Here is a 19,312-nt window from a genome sequence, read left to right as displayed (position 1 = left end):
CATTGTGAAATAAACTTTCTTCTCAAATGAAACATTCTTTAAAAATGAAGAGTCTTTACAAAGATTGAATGTTTGTGTTTTGACAGCTTATTATTTAATGTACTGCTTCAGGAAGATGCTTGATAAAGTTCTGTCCCTTTGACCTTCAGTGCTCTCACTGGCCGAAACCTGAGTTTTTTAAATAATAGTTTTATTGAGATATATTTCATATATCATAAACTTCATACTTTTAAAGGATATGATTCAGTATTTTTTAGTATATTCATAGAGCTGTGCAATCATCACCACTATCTAATTTTAGAACATTTTCACCATCCCAAAAAGAAATCCTCTACCCATTAGCACTCCTTCCCCATTTTTCCTTCCCCCACCCCCAGCCCCTGAGAACCAATGATCTATTTTCTGTCCCTATGGGCTTGCCTCTTCTGGACATTTCCTATATATGGCATCATACAATATATAGCCTTTTGTGACTGGCTTCTTCAACTTAGCATGATAATTTCAAGGTTCATCCATGTTATAACATGTATCAGTTCTTCATCCTTTTTTATTTCCAAATAATATTCCAGTGTATGGATATACCACATTTTGTTTATTTTTTTATCACCTAATGGGCATTTGTGTTGTTTCCACTTTTTGGTAATTGAGAATAATGCTACTATGTCTCAGGTTTTAAGAGGGGAAAATCCCAAGGGTTCTGCTCCAGGCATTCTTAGTTTGGGGCTGGGGAGAGGCACTGAGAGTAGTAAGGATTCCCCTTAGCCTCTCTCTCCATCCTCCTACTCCCTCACAGGGGCTCACCTTCTTTTCTTCCTCCTTTGCTCTCTGTTATGGTAAATCCTTATATATTGCTGAGCTAGCTGAGTTAGTTTTAAGTGCATAGTAGGTAAACTATTGGGGAGTCCTCTTATGTTTATCAGAATATAGTTCATCAGATTTCCTTTCTTAATATTGTATTTGGTCACTAGTGACTCTTAATAGTCAAACAAATAAAAGCTCTTTATGTTCATTTGGAATTCAGACTAAATGAAGAATAAACTATTTGATATTTGAATGTAATTATCAGAAACCCTCTCTGGGATCTCTACAGTGAATATTTATTACATGGATGCTCTTCTGAGCAAATTTAGTGACACTGAATGTTTATGATGCAACTCTCCTGTGTTAACACAGTAAAGAGTAGCACATCTGAAAGATACAAATGAGTCTGTGGCTGACCTGCATCTCTCCACAGAAGTCGTTTTCTGGAGCAGTTTGCTCAAGCACAGTTCTTCCAAAAAGCATTTTAATTGCTACTGCACATTGCCATTGTGATCACAAGCCTGTTTCATCTGGAACATACAAATCCACCTGGCAACTATCTCTACACATTTGAATTAAACTTACATAAACTAAGTCTTATGTAGGGCATGAGCCCAAGGTAATTCAACCAGTATTCCATTAAGGTAACCTATTTTAACCTAAGAATGTGACCATGTTGAATTTGAATTTGAAGCCAAGTAGTCTTCATAAATATTAGAATCTTTTATGGACCTAGAACATTATACAACAAAATGTCTTAATCATAGTGAATAAATATTTCAAAATGAATTACCTATTTCTTAAACTGAGCATTTTAAAATGTTAAGTTGGAGGTATGGTTAGAAGGAACCACAAAAAGAGATCAAGTTTATAGTTCAAAGTTTATAGCATGAAAGTTTCAGATTAAGACTATTTTAATACACTTGGTTAAATACAGAGGCAGCCCAGCTGTATGAATTTTCCTAATTAATGAAGAGGAAAATACTTTTTAAAATTCAGAAGCCCATGCATCTGAAATATATGTACCATGCCATTATTTAATTATTTATTAAAGAACTGTTTTAATTAAAATAACAATATTTCATTTTCTGTAATTTTTCATAGTTTGTATTCTATAATTACTATTCCTAAAATATGTAACAGTGATGAATTATTGAATCAATACAAGAATTATATTACTAGTCCCCACTCTTAGTCATTAGGTTTTTTTTAACCATGTATATTTTGATAAATTATAAGGTAATTTACACAGGCCACATAGTATATATCAGGATGCTTTTTGGAAAAATTTACCTTTACTGCTTTATAGGAATTAATAATTACTTTAATCCTATATTTTCTTATTACTTATTTTGTACTTTTTAATCTATATCTTGAGAAATGTGAAAAATACTAAAAAGTATAGAGAATGATATAACAAAAATTTAAGTACATCCCAGAATTGAAAAGCATTGATAATTCATCATTTTGGCTTTTTTATATAAAAATATATTAAACATAAAATTCAAGACCTCTTTGCCCCATTCTCCCTTCCCAATAGGCATTAACTAGTATATAGTCTACTTTGTGTACTTTTATATAATATACATACATCATATACATCCATGGCCCATGTTTTGTGTGCTTTTTTAACATACACAAATGGTATAATCTATGTGTCATTACACATCTTGATTTCTCTACTCCGTGTTTGAGATTTATTCATATTGATGTGTGTAGATCTAGTTTATTTTTTAACTGCTGTTATATATTTATGTCATAGAATATTAAACTGTTTGTCCATTCCCCTATTGAAGAACACTTAAGTTCCACTTTTAAGTATTTTAAGTAATGCAGCAGTGAACATTTGGAGACTTATCTCCTGGTTTACATGTGTGAGGTTCTAGAAGAGGTATCATTAGAAGTAGAATACTTCAGGCATAATGAATACATGTTTTCAATTTTTCTAGATCTTGCTGAACTGCTTTCTCAGGTACCTCAACAATTGCACCCTCTCAAGCAGTGTGTGAAAAAGTTCCAGGTTCTCTCTCTTTCTCTCTCTTTTCTTTTTGGCCAACATTTAATATTACGCAGGGTCTTTAAATTTTACCAATCTAATGTTATCTCATTTTACTTTGCATTTTCTTGATGACTAGTCGGGTTAAATATCTTTTCATATCCTTATGATCCATTTGCATTTCCTCTTCTGGTCATATCCTTTGCCCATTTTTCTAATGAGTAATTTGGTTTATTTATTTATTTATTTATTTTTTGGTTCTATCATTAGTTTTATCGAGCTGAAATAACTCTGGGATATATCAATACATCTAAAATAGTACAGGCCTTGGTACATCACAACACAAAGTATACCATATTAATCTATTTTTAGAATATAAATCTTTAGTATGATGACAAGTATGTAGGAGAAACAACCCTCTATATGTGATATATAATAATGGATCTCAAATTCTCCAAATCTGCCCAAACAGATGATACTAACATTCCTTTCTCTTTCTATGTCCACATTTCCTTTAGTGACTGCATTTATTTTCTTCTGCAAAGGTTTATGATGTCTTCTCTAAATTCACTCAGTAAATAGTTATGGCTTTGCTTTATTGTAGAGATACAAAGATACAGAAGCCTGGAATTTCCAGTCTAGTAGAAGGGAACATTGTGTGTAATTTAGCCATATGACAAAGTAAAATACATGTCTGTATTTTATTATATTTATTTTTAAAGAGCAGTGTGCTGATCAGATTACATTGTCCTGGCTCTATCCAGGGAGGCCTTGCTTTGGTGTCTTTGATTCTCATATCCTTAGGTGAAAATACTTCTTTGTAATTATATTAGAGTAGCCATTGAGCACCTATGGTATAATAAACATTTGTGCGAGTCGATGTTTTATACCCATTATCTGCTTATTGTTCAAGGGTTTCCACGAGGTTTGCTTTTGTGTTTTAGTTTGCTTTGGTTTTTATTATTATTGTACACCTGATTTTAACATTAAGATGATATTTTCTCCTAAAAATAGTTTTATTCTATTGGTTTTCCACTGGGGTGTCAAGAATTCGTTTGAGAAGACTTAGGCAACCCACTTACCTCCACTCCACCGCTCCAGATAGACACAGTCTATATCAAAACTGCTTGCTATACAAAGACAAGTACAAAACCCCTAGCCCCCAGCCCCATCTCCACTACCACTATTTTGTCTCTCCTTCGTAGAAACTTTGGCGTGGCTTCTATTTTCTGTTTTTGGTTGATCACAGACATGTTACAATAAATCATGTAGGTATTAATTCAAAGATTCTAGAAAACAATCTTGATAAACATTGCCACTAATGTACTCTCTGCAGTTCATTATTTGGGATGGGGGGGGCAGTTTGCCATTCCTTCATCTAATTCCTTTACTCTCCATGAAATAAAGGAAGGTTGGTGTTAAGTTCCCATTCTCATTACCATTTGGCAGGTTAAGGACACAGAGGGGAAAGACTGATGTGTGTGATGAGATGTTTCCTCAGCCCTTCAGAGATATACTACTGTATACGCTCTAATCCAATGATGTATAGAAAAGGAAATTGGAAATGTGATTATCCACCTAAAAGTGAGAGCCATCCATTAGTGCATTTTTAGCCGTTAATCAGCTTGCCATAAAAATGAACATGGCATGTCTGCCAAGGGCGGGGAAAAACAACTGACAAGTTTGCCAGACTTTGTAGTGACTAAATTGTTATTATAGCTATCCTCCCTGAGGCTTCACAATCTATTTAATAACAAATCAATCTAATCTGGTTTTTGCATAGATTTTTCTGCCCTGCTGTTGTGTTACTCCCTAGTTAAATAGGGAGAAAACCACTCTAAAACTGAAGAGGGAGAATGCCTGTAGGCTACAGATTTTCATAGCTTAAAAATGTTATATTAAACAATTACACATTTTAACCACTGTCAGATAGTTTAGATACAACATTTGGTTTGCATTGTTGGACTGCTTATAAGCCAAGGAGGAATGTCTTTAGGGTATACTTGTTTATTTCTTCTAGCCTTTTTTTAATTGGAAAAGAACAAATAACAGCCAATTATTCTAGGATCCTGTGATCTGTTGTTTCTGCTTTAGAACACGCCAATTAAAGGTTGATCTACCCCCAGCTTTAGTTACATTATCAATAATGCGGCTATTTGAGCCACAGAGAAAATTCAAGCAAAATTATCAATGATCATCTAAGAACTGGTGCTTCGGAAGTACAAAATACAGGGTTATATCTATTTCCAGAGGAGCATTAGCAAAATAATTTTCAGTAAAGACTTATTTCTAAATAGTAAGTGAAACAGTATTGTATTCCTTATGAACATAGATACAAAGGTAGAAACTACTATTGACCAGAGTAGTACATTCAAACAAAGTCTAGAAATTAAAATCTTGGATGAGTTTTTTTTTTGCAACCACTGACAAAACAATGTATCTACATCAGTAATCATCAATGGCTGTTAAAATCTTTAGCTGAAAAAATGACGAGAAACTTTACAATAAATGGATCAGGCTGACAACACCTGAACTCAATGATCTAAGATAGATGTTCTACAAAACAAAAGATAGTCAGAAATTTTGGCCTTCTGAAATGATGCAATGGGAAGTGCATATCATCACCTAGGATGCATTCTTGCCTCCAGATTGCTCAACCATCTAGATATAAGTAACAATTCATAGGAAATCAGAGACAGAGGAACAGGTTAGACAACATTTTGCTGATGCCTTAGTTAGATCCAGTCTATTGGGAATTTTGCAAGGCAACTGAAATCGTTTCAAACGGGGAAAATGATGTAAGAGGGAGGGTGAGACTGCATGAAAAGAAATTTTTAGAGACATAACAACCAAATACAATGTGTAGACATTGTTTTGGTCTTGATTCAAGCAACTGTTTTTAAGAATTCAAACAGGAACTTTTAATACTGACTAGATATTTGTTGATATGAAGAATTTTACTGGTAATTTTTTTAGGTGTGATGTTATTGTGGTTATAGTCTTTTAAAAGTCTCTATATTTAGAGATACATCTAAAGTAATAAGATGCCTGAGACTTGGTTCAAAATAATCTAGTAATGCACAGAAAACAGTGGGTAAAAGTATAGATGAAGTAAGTGTTGACCACATGTTCCCTTTTATTTGTTGAAGCTGGATGATGAATCCATAGGGGGTTCATTATACTGTTTTCTTTTATATATCAGTGAGTGTGTGTTTTAAATGCTGTATAACAAAAAGTTTAAATATTAAGTAATCCAGCTCTTAATTTTCTGACTGAAATTTTGGTTAAAACTTTTTTTTTTCATTTTTATAAAGTTAAGAAGGTCATATTTTTAAAAGTCTGAGTGGTAGATGTTTTCTTCAGTAGTTCAAATGAAGAATATTTATTTAAGTTAAATTAGATTATGAATCTACACAGTATGCTCCATATACTTTGTAATGCCTTTTCCATCAATAATGTTGGCTCACTGTGGCAGTGAATGCGAGAGGGAGCAAAGAGGGGAAAGCAGGGGAAAGCAGACCAACCACTTGTGTCACGTTGTGAACCACTGTTCCTCTTTTCATTCATATTTCTTAAAAGAAGAATGCTGGGTATTAAAGCTAGGAATTTAACAGTCTTGTCCAGCCACTTGTCCATTTGCCGTGGAGAGTGCCTGAGCAGTGTTTACGGCTCACCCATTATACATCAAGAATTCTGTTTGAAGAGACTTTACTTTCCATTGTCATTGTTGTCATTCCTTCTCATTCATTCTAACAGGCCTTTTTCCATTTCATTCCCCTATTCAGTAGTTTGGAAACCCTGCATAATTATGTGTGGGGGGATAATAGAGAAGAGAAGGAAACAGGGTGGGAAAGGGGATGTGGGACAAATTAGGGATCCATGAGAGCTGTCAGGGGAGATTTAAAGCATTCTAGAAGCACTTTGCTGGGTTCGTTAAGTCTTACTACCTAGAAGCCTAGCATATGCTCCGCCAAATTTTGACTGTATCCTTATGCATCCATTCTTCTTCCTGGACAGTTATTGATGATGCAGGGTCTGTACTCTACCCCACATGTGAATTCATTCCTCCTTCAGCACTAAAACAGCTATTTATGGTGCTGGACCATGAATCAAGAGCTGAAAATGCTATTACAGGGAGAAGCGTTATTTTTCTCAAAAAGCAAAGCAGAACTTTAAGAAATATATCACGTTCTTCCTTTTCACACTCATAATGAAAAGTTTCCTCAGAAATTACAGAAACTTTCCTGTTTATAATAATTTTTTAATAAAATCTTCTGGGTAATCAATGGACAGAAAGTGAATATCATTCTTTAGACACACACCAGATTTGATAATGTCTGTATTTGAGTATCAAAGAATCATATATGAATATATCATTTGCTTTTGAATGCCTAAATAATCAGAGTGGTCGGTACACGTTTAATAAAACATTTAATTTTATGATATCTTAAAGTTGCTTTTAAGTGAATTTTTATATAGGCTTTTCGGAGCATTTTACATCCTAAATAATATTCAAAATGAAATTGTATGCATCATAAACAGAACTATTTATAATGAGGAATTTTATAGGTTTGGGATGTCAGCCAGTGTACCTCTTACTATAGATCTCTACAGCTTAGTCCCATGTTAACTCTGTGCTCCATCTCCTGTAGAGCAAGTAGAAAAACAGGACCCTCGCACTGCTTCTTACCGGTGCCAGCTTTATTTAAAAATGTACGATTTGAATTGTTTTACATATTTCTAAAAGGAGTATATTTGTGTGTGCTCTTTCTTGTTTTTTTTTATCTTAAATTTTAAGAAATGTTTTCCTTTTCTGTTTCTTTGCCTTTGGAAGAATTTGAAAGAACAGAAATGAGGGAGACAGTAGCATTTTGTAGACCTCAATACAAATAATTCACAGTGGCCCATCTATTCTGAGGCTTGACCCTTTGCCTAAATAGCATCCTAAGTTATGGCAGAATACTTAGGAAAGAGAGTTTGGTTTTGTATTTAGTCATTTTACTATTTTCATCTCAGTTGCTTTCACTCTTTCAAATGTCATCTGAAATGTTAGAAAACCCTTCTATTCTGATTTCTACTTTTACTGGTTGGAATACCTGTTGTGGAATGGGCTTAAACAGAAGTCATGCTTCCTGTATAATTCATGGAGATACCAGAGGGAACTGTTTGTCTCATTTTTGTCTTGTATGACATTCTTTTTAATCTTCCCCTTCCCATGTGGTCCTCTGGATCTTTTATTCATAGATTCAAAGCAGTAACACAAAATGCTTTTGTCAAAGAATATTTAACATCTTCTAAAATGTGTGTTCACCTCTAGTCCCTATTAAACAATTCAAGTTACTTGAATCGTTTAAAGGGCTAATCTGATATTTCCTGTTCCTTTAACGTTTTTGCTGTGCATCAAGTACATAACTTTCTCTTTCAGAGACTGGCTGTAATATTATTTATTTTTATCTTACCTTTTCCTGGAATCCATTTTAGACAGATGTTATAAGGGTGCAAAAATATGGTAAAGTGGCATGAGGGAGGAGTGGAATGAAGAACTGAGTAAACAAGGGTGACAACAAAATAGAGCCAGTCATGAGACCAAAAATGTTCACCACAGTGTTCAGTTATACATTTTACTCTAAACTTGCTAGCAGCCAGTGGAAAACCAAGATCGCACTTTTATACCACCCTTTGCTGTTCCTCATTATTTTTTAAAGACTGCAATTGTAAAAGCATATTCTGAGCGCGTGGCCAGTTTTTTCAGGTGAGGTGTCACTGAGCAAGGAGTATGTGGGTCCGACTGTAAGCCTCTGAGCTTTCCCGTGTTCCATGAAGCCTCAGGCCTGCCTTCCTGCAGCCGTCTGACTTGTTCCTTCTGTTGGTCACCCAGGTGATGGTGACAAGTGAGTGCAGGTGGACGGGCACATATCCATCACCATGCATGGAAGGGAACTCAGGGCTCATGTCCTGTTGCTGATGGCTCAGGAGCAGCTGCATTCTACATGAAGGACATCATTTTTAATTCAAGTGCCTTTTCTTTAACCTCAGTGTCACCTTCAGACATAAAAATAATTATGAAAAGAGAGCCTTTGCCCTGTCTCATTCTTTGTGCCTTGCTCAGTTCAAATTACAGGCATATTACCATTTTCAGGGGCAATTCAAAACCGTAACACATTAAAAATAATAATAAACTACAATTATGGGCATGTTGTCATGGTTTCACTTTTCCTGACTGCCGGTATCAAGTGGTCCTTTGGCAGGAAGAAGGAAATCAGTCTCCATCCAATAGAAAATTTTCTACGGTCTGAGAGCACAATAAAGAGGACACAGAAAGGAGCCTCAGTCCTGAAAAATCATAAATTTGGACTAAGAGCTTTTGGTTTTGTTTTTGTTGAGATTGATTATGAATAGACAATAAGTAAATTTGGAAGAGGCTCCCAAAAATGTAGTAAAATACTAAGAAGGATTGCTTTCTAAGTATTACTGCTAAAATACCTTTATTATCTAAAGGCTAGTGATTTGTCAAACTAGGGTCCTCAGAGCCCCTTAGGAAAAATAACGTGGTGGGTAGGGATAGCCGTCTGCCTCCCAGCTCCCCTCCTCTCCTTCAGCCAGGCAGAGCCGTTCACCATCATCGTCTGTGGTACATATTAGCCTTCCCGTCTTTGACTTACTGAAATAGCCTAGTGGAAGGCTAGCTATCCACAGCTGTCTCAGGAAGAATAATCGTAATGTATTTAATTTTGTCTAATTGCTCTAGTTCTGACAGTAAGACATAGTGTACGTCTCTGTTTAATGTAAAGGATTTATTTCTTAGTTAATTCTTTTTTTTTAAAGATAGATTTTATTCATTTAAAAAAATTTTTTATTTATATTTGACTGCATTTATTTATTTTTGGGTCTTCACTGCTGCACATGGCTTTCTCTAGTTGCAGCGAGCAGGGGCTACTCTTCTTTGTGGTGCACGGGCTTCTCCTTGAGGTGGCTTCTCTCGTTGCGGAGCACGGGCTCTAGAGCACAAGCTCAGTAGTTGTGGCTCGTGGGCTCTAGAGCGCAGGCTCGGTAGTTGGGGCGCACGGGCTTAGTTGCTCCGCGGCATGTGGGATCTTCCCGGACCAGAGCTCGAACCCGTGGTCCCTGCATTGGCAGGCAGATTCTCAACCACTGCGCCACCAGGGAAGCCCTTAGTTAATTCTTATCTAACTAAAAGGGAGAGATGAGGTCCTTGTTTCCCAAACATAAGAAAAACAAAACTGTTAAAACCTATCAGTTTCCTGTTGTTAGGTGGTATGAGTTCTCGGAACATCAGAAGATGGCTCATGGCATTAGAGAGCCCTTGATTCCATCTTAGGCTTCTAGACCCCACTTCTCACCATGCTAATTATGAGTATAAAATGAACTCAAGAACATTCTTGCCGAGGTCAAGGGGAGGAGAAATTTGACCTGCTTACATGGTGAATGCTTGAAAACCTGGGACTTTCACAGGCATTATCTTCAAAAAGTGCCTTTCTCAAGCATAAATTCAAGAGCACTCAAGAAAGCTAAACCACAGAATGAGCTTTACCCAGCTCAGAACTCACAAAAAACTAACGGAATATTTTACAAATGCATTAACAGAAACTGGGTAAAGTTTTAAACGTACTAATTATACAAGGAAAGTCAAAGCAATACTAGATAGAAATTTTAAAAGACTTAAAAGTGTGGTATGATGTTATCGCCGTATCATAATTTAAGATTTAATTATAATTAATGAAGATAGAGAAATGTAAGTATCGGATAGAATGGGTTACTCCGTTAAGGGAATTTATTTTAAATTTTATCTGGTAGCACTCCAGATAGAGACCAAAAGTTGAGAATCATTAGTGGTTATTTTGCCAGATTCTGGCTGAGAAAATCCTAGGTGCATAATAGGAAATCTGGAGTGACCTGTGGACTATGGAGCCTAGCTTTCATACCTAAGAAGATTCTGAAGCCGTTCATTAAAAAGTAATCTGTAATGCCTAGAGGATAGCTGGGTAGTAAGTAATTTCAATATGAATTAATCGCCTAAAATAAAAACCCGAACAAACCAACTTTTTCTTTTTTAACTGAGAAATGGACCTTGGAATCAAGTGAAAGGTAGACTTATAAATATTAGAGCAATGGATTACAAAGGCAGTTATAACAAACCAATAATGAGCTGCCAGAATTTTTTTGGTAATGGATTTAGAATCCAGAACATTTGCTAATGGAATAACTTCAGTTAGTAATGAATTGGTGGAGAAGGAGAAAAATGCATTTTGGAATTTATTCCAGCTACTTACTGAGATTTCATCTGTAAGCACGTGGTAGTTCTTAAATTCAAGAGTTAACATGTGCAGAAGAAATACAGAACTTTTTTTTAATTGAAGTATAGTTGGTGTATAATATTATATAAGTTACAGGTGTATAATATACTGATTTGCAATTTTTAAAGGTTATACTCCATTTACAGTCTTTATTAAATACTGGCTGTATTCCCTGTGTTGTATAATATATCCTCTTAGCTTATTTATTTCATACATAATAGTTTGTACCTCTTTATCCCCTTCCCCTATCTTGCCCCTCCCCTCATTCCTTTCCCCACTGGTAGCCACTGGTTTGTTGTCTATATCTATGAGTCTGTTTCTGTTTTGTTATATTCACTAGTTTGTTGTATTTTTTAGATTCCTCATATAAATGCTATCATGCAGTGTTTGCTTTCTCTGTCTGACTCATTTCACTTAGCATAATACCCTCCAAGTCCATCCATGTTGCTGAAAATGGCAAAATTTCATTCTTTTTATGGCTGAGTAGTATTCTGTTGTATATATGTATATATGTATATATACACCAAACATCTTCACTGTTGAATTTCTGTGCCATAAATTTCTTAACACAATGACTTTTTTAAAATAAAACAAAGTGAAACATTATCCAGTGTTGATGGACATTTAGGTTGCTTCCATATCTTGGCAATTGTAAAGAATGCTGCTGTGAACATTGGGGGTGCATGTATCTTTTCGAATTAGTGTTTTTTGTTTTTTTTGGATATATACCCAGGAGTAAATTTCTTTGTCATATGGTAGTTCTATTTTTAGTTTTTTTGAGAAACCTCCACACTGTTTTCCACAGTGACTGCACCAATTTACATTCCCACCAACAGTGTACAGGGTTCATTTTCTCCACATCCTCTCCAGCATTTATTGCTTGTGTTCTTTTTGATGATGGCCATTCTGACATGTGTGAGGTGACATCCTATTGTGGTTTTAATTTGCATTTTTCTGATGATTAATGATGTCAAGCATTTTTTCACGTGCCTGTCGACCATCTGAATGTCCAGAAATACAGAACCTTTGCGTGGAACTCAACATTTATGGTCAGAGCTCAAAATAGTAAAACTAATAGGAAAGTCAAGAGTAAAACGTCAGGCCAGCAATGTACACATACAGTTTTGAAAATATTTATAGTAAGATTAATGAACATATGATCAATGAGAGTTCGTCTGTTAATTACCTCTGTTCAGTAAAGGAAGATCACCTAAGGGTCATTTTAGAAAAATATTGTGAAAGAATATGTTGCAATAGTGAAATACATAGATTATGTAATGCTGCTAAATTGGGGTGGTTTAAACAACCATTTGAAGAGACTGTCATAATACACAGGGGAGACCTGACATGTCAGGTTTATCTGCACATGTGGACTATCATATTGATGGTCTCCCAAACTGGCTGATTTCTGGCACTTTATAATTTTTGATCTGTGGGAACTGAAGCAAATTCTTGAATATAACAGTACATTTCACATTGCTACATACCTCTTCCCTCGGAGCCTTCATGTTCAAATTCCTACCTGGGTAATCCTAATACCAATTTACCTCATTTTCATAGGTAAGTAGAAGGAGAGCTGGGTCTTGTTTTTGTTTTAAAAGACAAATGTTTCACACTTTGGGTTGTTATAGATATGCAAATGCTTCTTCAATCATAACGCTGCTGGACTCATCAGAGTACTCTCTTACAGGTTTCTGCCTTTCAAAAGTCTCTTGACACCTTGCCTTTGAGGGGCATGTGATCCAGTGGGGGTGTCACATGCATACTGTAATGAGTAATTACAAGACAACTGTGAGCATGCAGAAGGCAAAGGCTCTGCCTCTTGTCACCATTATACCCCAGCCTCTAACAATGTCTGGCACTCAGTAGATGATCAATAAATATTTGTTGGATTGATTCCTATAATATTTACAATAGACATCTTTTCTATAAGATGTAGCAAGAGCCAAAATCTCCTTTGTAGAATGATTGAAACAATTTCTAAAATAACACAGGATTAGCCTTAATAAAGAACAACCCAAAAAGTTAAGGTCAGCTATCATTTATTTAGCATCCTATTCAATGCTGGTCGGATGCAGACAGAATTAAGACACAATCTTTACCCTCAAGAGAGCCATAGTCTGATAGTGGAAACAGGTAAACAAATCCTGCAATTACAATCATATGAAAAACAAAACTCGAGATAGATTAATGGGTACATTTTTCATGTAAAGGAAGAAGTGATCAACTTTCATCAAGCTAATTCTCGAAGGATGATTAGTGCTCACCAGAGAGGACGCTGTGGAGGGTGTGTGGTCTAGACAGTGGTACACGCCCGTGCTCTATTTATAAATCAAATAGTTTCTAGAACATTCATTCCAGTAATTCCTGTCCTTTAATGCCAAGTGAAATTGAATTTGGTTTTGGCTGTGCTTAATTTTTTGAACTACTAATAAGGGTTCACATATATATGGCTGTGTGTGTATAGAATTTCTTAACACAATGACTTTTTTTAAATAAAACAAAGTGAAATAACTCGGATTCTGTCCCAATTCAGTGTACCTTATAGGAGAATAATGACAGTAACTTGCGCTTTACTAGTGATAGAAAGAGCCCCATCTAGACCAGGGAGAAGGTGAGGGAAATGACATGGTAAAGTTACTGTGTAGCTCCATCAAATTCTCCACTCCCCCGTCCCCTACTGTTTACCTACTGCTGTCCACTTAAGCTCACATCTGGCACAGCAGGAAATCAGGAGGAAATTGAGTAGTGACTTAATTAAGTAGACCATTTTCCAAAGATATTCCTGTTATTAAGTGACACAAAGTGAAGGTGAACTTAAGAGTGTTCCATTTCATGGGTATATGACATATGTATTGTTACACTGTACCACATATACCATTCTGGAATTTGTGTAATTCTGAGTTTCCCGACTGTGTTCCTACACATTCTACCCCCAAAATAGCATTGGAAGCGTGAAGCAGCCTGGTACGTGAGGAAACTGCAAGTAATTAGAAGTGCCTAGAATGTAGGTTTGTGTGGGAAAGGGCAAACGGGAAGGAACCAGGTGGTGGAGGGCCTTCTGTGCCATATGAAGATGTTTGAGTCTCTGCCATACTAAGATGTTTGAAATTTACCCTGTAAGGATCTGTTGTGCATTAGCATCAGGAGAATTTAAGATTTGAATGTTTTCAGATTTGAAAAATCACTGTAGCAGCAGCCTGGAAGAGAGCCTGAAAGGATGAGAAATCAAAGCCAAGCAGACAAGTTAGGAGAGAGACTGAAAGAATGATCCAGCCAAAAGACAATGAGAGGATGAAGGCCCCAACTGTGTCCTTGGTGGTAGGGATGAATTCAGAAGGTGTATGTTTTGAGTGAGCGCCATGTGCCAGATACTGTCGTAGGTTCTGGAGGCGTATCTGTGAACAAGGCAGACTTCCCTGCCCTCGTGGGGCTTACATGCTAGTGAGGCGGGCAGGGTAGGGGAGACAATAAAATGACTCCATGTTCTTCAGTGTGAGTGACTAGGTGGTGATGATTAAATGGGAGTTCGTTTGGGGGAAAAAAGGGTTTCTATGTGTTGAGTACAAAATGTATTATATCCAGTGTGCACTTGGAAATACAGGTAAAGAGTTAAGGAGTGAGGTTTCAGCGCTGTTCAGAGGGCCTGTTTGCATTTGTTTTCAGTCATAAAACATCAGTCAGAACTTTCAGCTACAAACGGTAGAATCCTCTGGCTTGTATAAGCAGGAAAGGAACTTACCAGAAGCTATTAGGTGTCAACTTTCAGAAGCTCCAGGAAGCCCAGAGAGCCAGATTCTGAGTCGGGGTGTCCAGGGCCAGTGCCCCCGCTACTGCTTCCCGCGGTGCCACCGCCTCCCCTCACATGCCTCCTTCTAGACCCTAGGTCACTGGCCAGCTCTCTGGCTGCAGAGGAGTGTGAGAGGCTAGTTTTCTCACATATAGCATGGGATGTCAAGATAAGGGGGGTTTGGGTTTCAAAGACAGCCATAAATATTCAACAAAGGTAATTTTGCCTCCATTTATGTCTATGAATGAAAAACTACATAATTTCTTAAAGTGTACAGAATTTTGTAGTGATTTATTGCACTTTTCTCGTGTAATACTGTGAAGACATGGTGTCTTCGTTAAAACAAAACTAAGATTTTTTTCACATTAAAATGAATTGCCTTGATTTATTAATTTGCAAATGAGCTTGCTCCTAACTGCTGTTCACTATCTAACCAAACAGTCCCAAACTTATAAATGGATTTCATTCTAGAAGCTTGTTGATAATTAAGTTATTGGAAATTGTGAATACATCTTCCCACTGAAACAGAGTTATTGTGGATGATCCCATTCTTGTATTTTAAAATGTTTCACATTCCAGTGGAAGATCCTAGAACATAAACTGCTTGGCATCTTCAGATGAGAAGTGAAAGGGAATGCGACGGAGTCATTCATGGCCACAGTGCCTGTAGACACGTTGTAGACATTCAGTAAAAGTTGGGGAAGTGTTTCTAGGAATAGTTGGCTGGAAGAAGAGAGGAAAGAAGGAATATGCCTGTGTCTAATGTGGAGCTGCCTCTCATTTTATTGTTCCAATAAAAGTGACTTAAAACATTCAGTGACTTAAAACAGCATTTCAAAACTGCACATATTTACTGCGCGATCCCTGAATCCCAGAGTGGTGAACAATTTGAGAATCATATAAAGTAAGTGGTCCAGAAAGAAATAGACTGTTCTGAATAACATATAATGACCAGCTATCACACAGAATTGTGGAATCAGTGTGAAGGTAAACGGGCTGAATATATAGTCTTCAAAGTGGAACTTTTGCTTATTTTTAATCCTCAATATTAACTTATTTTCCTAGTGATTTCTGTTGTTTGTCTAGAATAGAGTAGGGAAAAATAATTTTAACGGAGACTTCCCCTTGCCTTCACCTAGGAATACTTTATTGTATTTTGATGACCAAAGGCCTTTTCAGCAGCAAAACTGCTGGTTGCCTGATTGTTATGCAATGAGGCTACTGGAATTTCCTACCTGGAGTGGGAGAGAATAATTTGACCTGTTCGAACAAAGTAGTAAGTAATAATTTACATACACCTGATCTTTCAGAACAGTGAAGAACCCGGTATTACTTTTTCACAATTTGTGTTACAGCAGCAATGTGTATTAAGCATCTTCTATGTGCCAGGCAGTATGCTGGGCACTTGACCTAACGAGATGCAAAACAGCCACAACCCTTGCCCAATTTGAGCAGTTAAGATGAATTATATTCTGTGATCTATAACTTCAAGAATAAAAATCTTGTAAACATATTTCATTAAAGTTTATGTAAATTTCAATCAGAAGATAACAGACTTTATCACTCCCAAGAAACTTGAGGTATATTACACAATTCTGGATGACAGTTTGATTTACCATGTATTTTAATATTGACAAAAAATATGAACATGTTAATAGGAACACAGTTGGGTAATAGCAACCTCAGTGATTAGAAAACTAATTTAGATAATAGAATTAAATAATAAAAACATATTCAAGAGGAATTGAAATTCAGTCTGGGAAACCACTTTTGAAGTCATAAGAATGTGATGACCTATCTTCAGGAACAAGACAGATGTGCCCTTATTGATACTTCACCAGATTTTCATCTTTTTTTTCTTCCCCATCAGTCCCTTTTGAAATCAGTTAGGAGTGCATCAGGTACAGGAACATGACCGGAGTGCTGAAGATTAGCATTAACTGACTCCATTCACTGAGAGCATGCCCCCCTGCTTGCAGCTAGTTCAAGGTCCTGGAATGTGAGCTGCAAGGCCTGTGGTGACAAAAAGGCAAATCACAGACAAAATTGAAGTTCAGGGAATTCTTACTGAATCTAGAATTTTTAACCAGCAAGAGTTTCATTAGCCACTTAATGACTTGGGGAGGAATATCAAGCAACTAACAAGTACTTAAAATCTTACACCTACGGCACTGAAAGGATGTCCCTTTCTTTAAGTTACAGACTTTCCTTAAGCCCAAAGTCACATACCTTTTCAATAAACTTAATAAATACTTCCAAAATACTTCAGTATGTGTTTGTTTCTGATTTCCAGGAAAAAAATACAAATGTTTAAAAAGGAAAAAACTCCTTTTAGTTGTACCCCACAGAAATAACTGCTAGCACTTTGGTTTTTATTTTTCTAGGTTTCTTCCTAGGCATATTGTGTGTGTGTGTGTGTGTGTGTGTGTGTGTGTGTGTGTGTGTGTGTGTGTGTGTTTAATGCAAAAATGGGATCACAAGCTATTCTACTATATAGCACAGTGGTGAGAAGCCCTGACTTTGAAATCAAACCATCCTGGGCTTGAATCCCAGCTCTTCCAGTTACTAGCGTAAGACTTTGGCCAGTTTTTTTTATCTGTAAAGATAATAATGTACCTATTCGTTAGGTTGTTGTGAATAATATAAAGGAGATAATATATGTGAGGTACTTACTCTGACATTTAATAAATGCCTAATAATCCAGCCTCTTGTACCTTTGTTCTACCACACCATCCCCTAAGCACCATGCTTTCCCGTATTGAGTATTTTAAGCGGGGGAGGGGGACCAGGGAGGCACAGATATGTTTTTATACACAAATTTTTAAAATTGGTACTCTATAAACCAAGAAAAATATACAGTTAAAATTTTCTCCTAGCTTGTAAAACCTTATATTTTGATATAAAGGTTTAGGATATTTAAATTTTATAAGGCAACATTCAGTTCAAAATGACCCTGTTAACTTATGTGTCTATTATAACATCTAGGGCTTCTTTTGAAAATAAGTAAATTGAATGAACTTCTTAACAGCCTTTTTGGTTCTTTTTAATGTATATGTTGTACAGTATAATGTATATGTTGTTTTAATTTATATGTAGTTTTCATATTAGTTATTCCACACGAAGCAGTGTAGTACTTCACATAAGTACTATGAAGGTCACAGTTAGTTGTGCTATTGTATTTGTCTTATCCAAGGAGAATCATACTTTTTATGTCATTTTGTAAGTCGTTTTACAACTTTATAAGTCATTTTATAACTTGCCTTAATTTCCAAGAAATACAGTTTTGTCCCAAATTGATGTGGAGGGTTTAATACTGTCTAAAAATTAACTTAGAACAGTCATTTTAAATTTTGTTTGAGGTTTTTATACTTTTATATAATTAAATGTGAAAATTAAATGTCTATATGCAAAAGAGATCCAAAGTTAAATTTTATGACAAAGGAAGTAAATGTTCCATTTTTTTTCCTTCTTTTTCTCTAGCTCAACTGAGAAGTCATTTCCTTGGAGATCAACAGGTATGAGTTTTTAATCATATAAAATATCTTCCTTTAGTTTTGCACAGACAGAGCCTGCTCTCTTAAATTACTACTTCTTGGTGAAATCAGCCAAGCAAAGCCTTTAATAGTGACAATATTGAGCTGCTTTGCTTTGAAGTAGTACTTTCTTAATATGCTTAATTTTTTTTTAACAGACTTGAATAGATTTATATATGCCAGCTGTAAAGAAGTTAAAGCACTGGGCATCAAAACATTTTTAATATCAATTCAGTAGCTGAATTTTTTATCATAAAGAAATACAGGGATGCCCTCCCAAAGGTTTTTGTATAATCTGGGATATCAGTTATATAAGTCAAGGTCTTTCCTTTTACAGTGTTTCTCATACTCAAGAAAAGAGTTGCCTGAAGTGTTCATTTTCCTTATGTATCCAGATGTAGACCACCTGATAGCTTCTAAACTAGTCTGGAAGATTCTAACATAGTCTCTTTATCTCTTCTTTTTACCCTAAATTCACCTCATATCAAGGATGAATTGCATTGAGGAGAGTGTCTGCCACTTTCACAGATGTTCGATATCTTCATACTCAGTCTTCACTCATTAAACGCTTCCTGAGTAGCCACATCATGAGCCAAGTACTATACGTGTCATTGGTCAGAGAGTGTTGGGCTCCACACATATGCCCCTCACCTCCCTCACCTCTCATAATGTAAAGGACAATGCCAGCAATGTGTGAATGCTAGAATAGGCCTTGATACCTGAATACTTCGGCACTTTTTAAGCAAGGTTTGAATTGAGTAAAACTTAAATCACCAAATGCCTGGTATCTGAGTTTACCTGAACCTGGGCACCAGGATTCTGGTGTTATTTATAGTGGATACAAGGCAATTTGCCATTTTGTAAAGAACCTATTCCC

General features: G+C 36.1%; 1 protein-coding gene across 13 annotated transcripts in view; it reads left to right on the top strand.

The window, feature by feature from the left end:
* PKP4 (plakophilin 4) overlaps positions 1 to 19,312 on the top strand; it is a 251,769-nt gene that overhangs the window by 146,420 nt on the left and 86,037 nt on the right. For all 13 annotated transcript variants that reach the window (XM_060152843.1, XM_060152842.1, XM_060152845.1 and 10 more), the window contains one exon: positions 18,383 to 18,417. In XM_060152843.1, the coding sequence (XP_060008826.1) occupies positions 18,383 to 18,417 (35 nt within the window). The remainder of the gene's footprint in view (positions 1 to 18,382; positions 18,418 to 19,312) is intronic.

The sequence above is a fragment of the Lagenorhynchus albirostris genome, chromosome 6, assembly GCF_949774975.1.
Source record: "Lagenorhynchus albirostris chromosome 6, mLagAlb1.1, whole genome shotgun sequence".
Lineage (NCBI taxonomy): Eukaryota > Metazoa > Chordata > Mammalia > Artiodactyla > Delphinidae > Lagenorhynchus > Lagenorhynchus albirostris.
The sequence above is the reverse complement of the archived record's forward strand: the minus strand, read 5'-3'. Positions and strand labels throughout refer to the sequence as shown.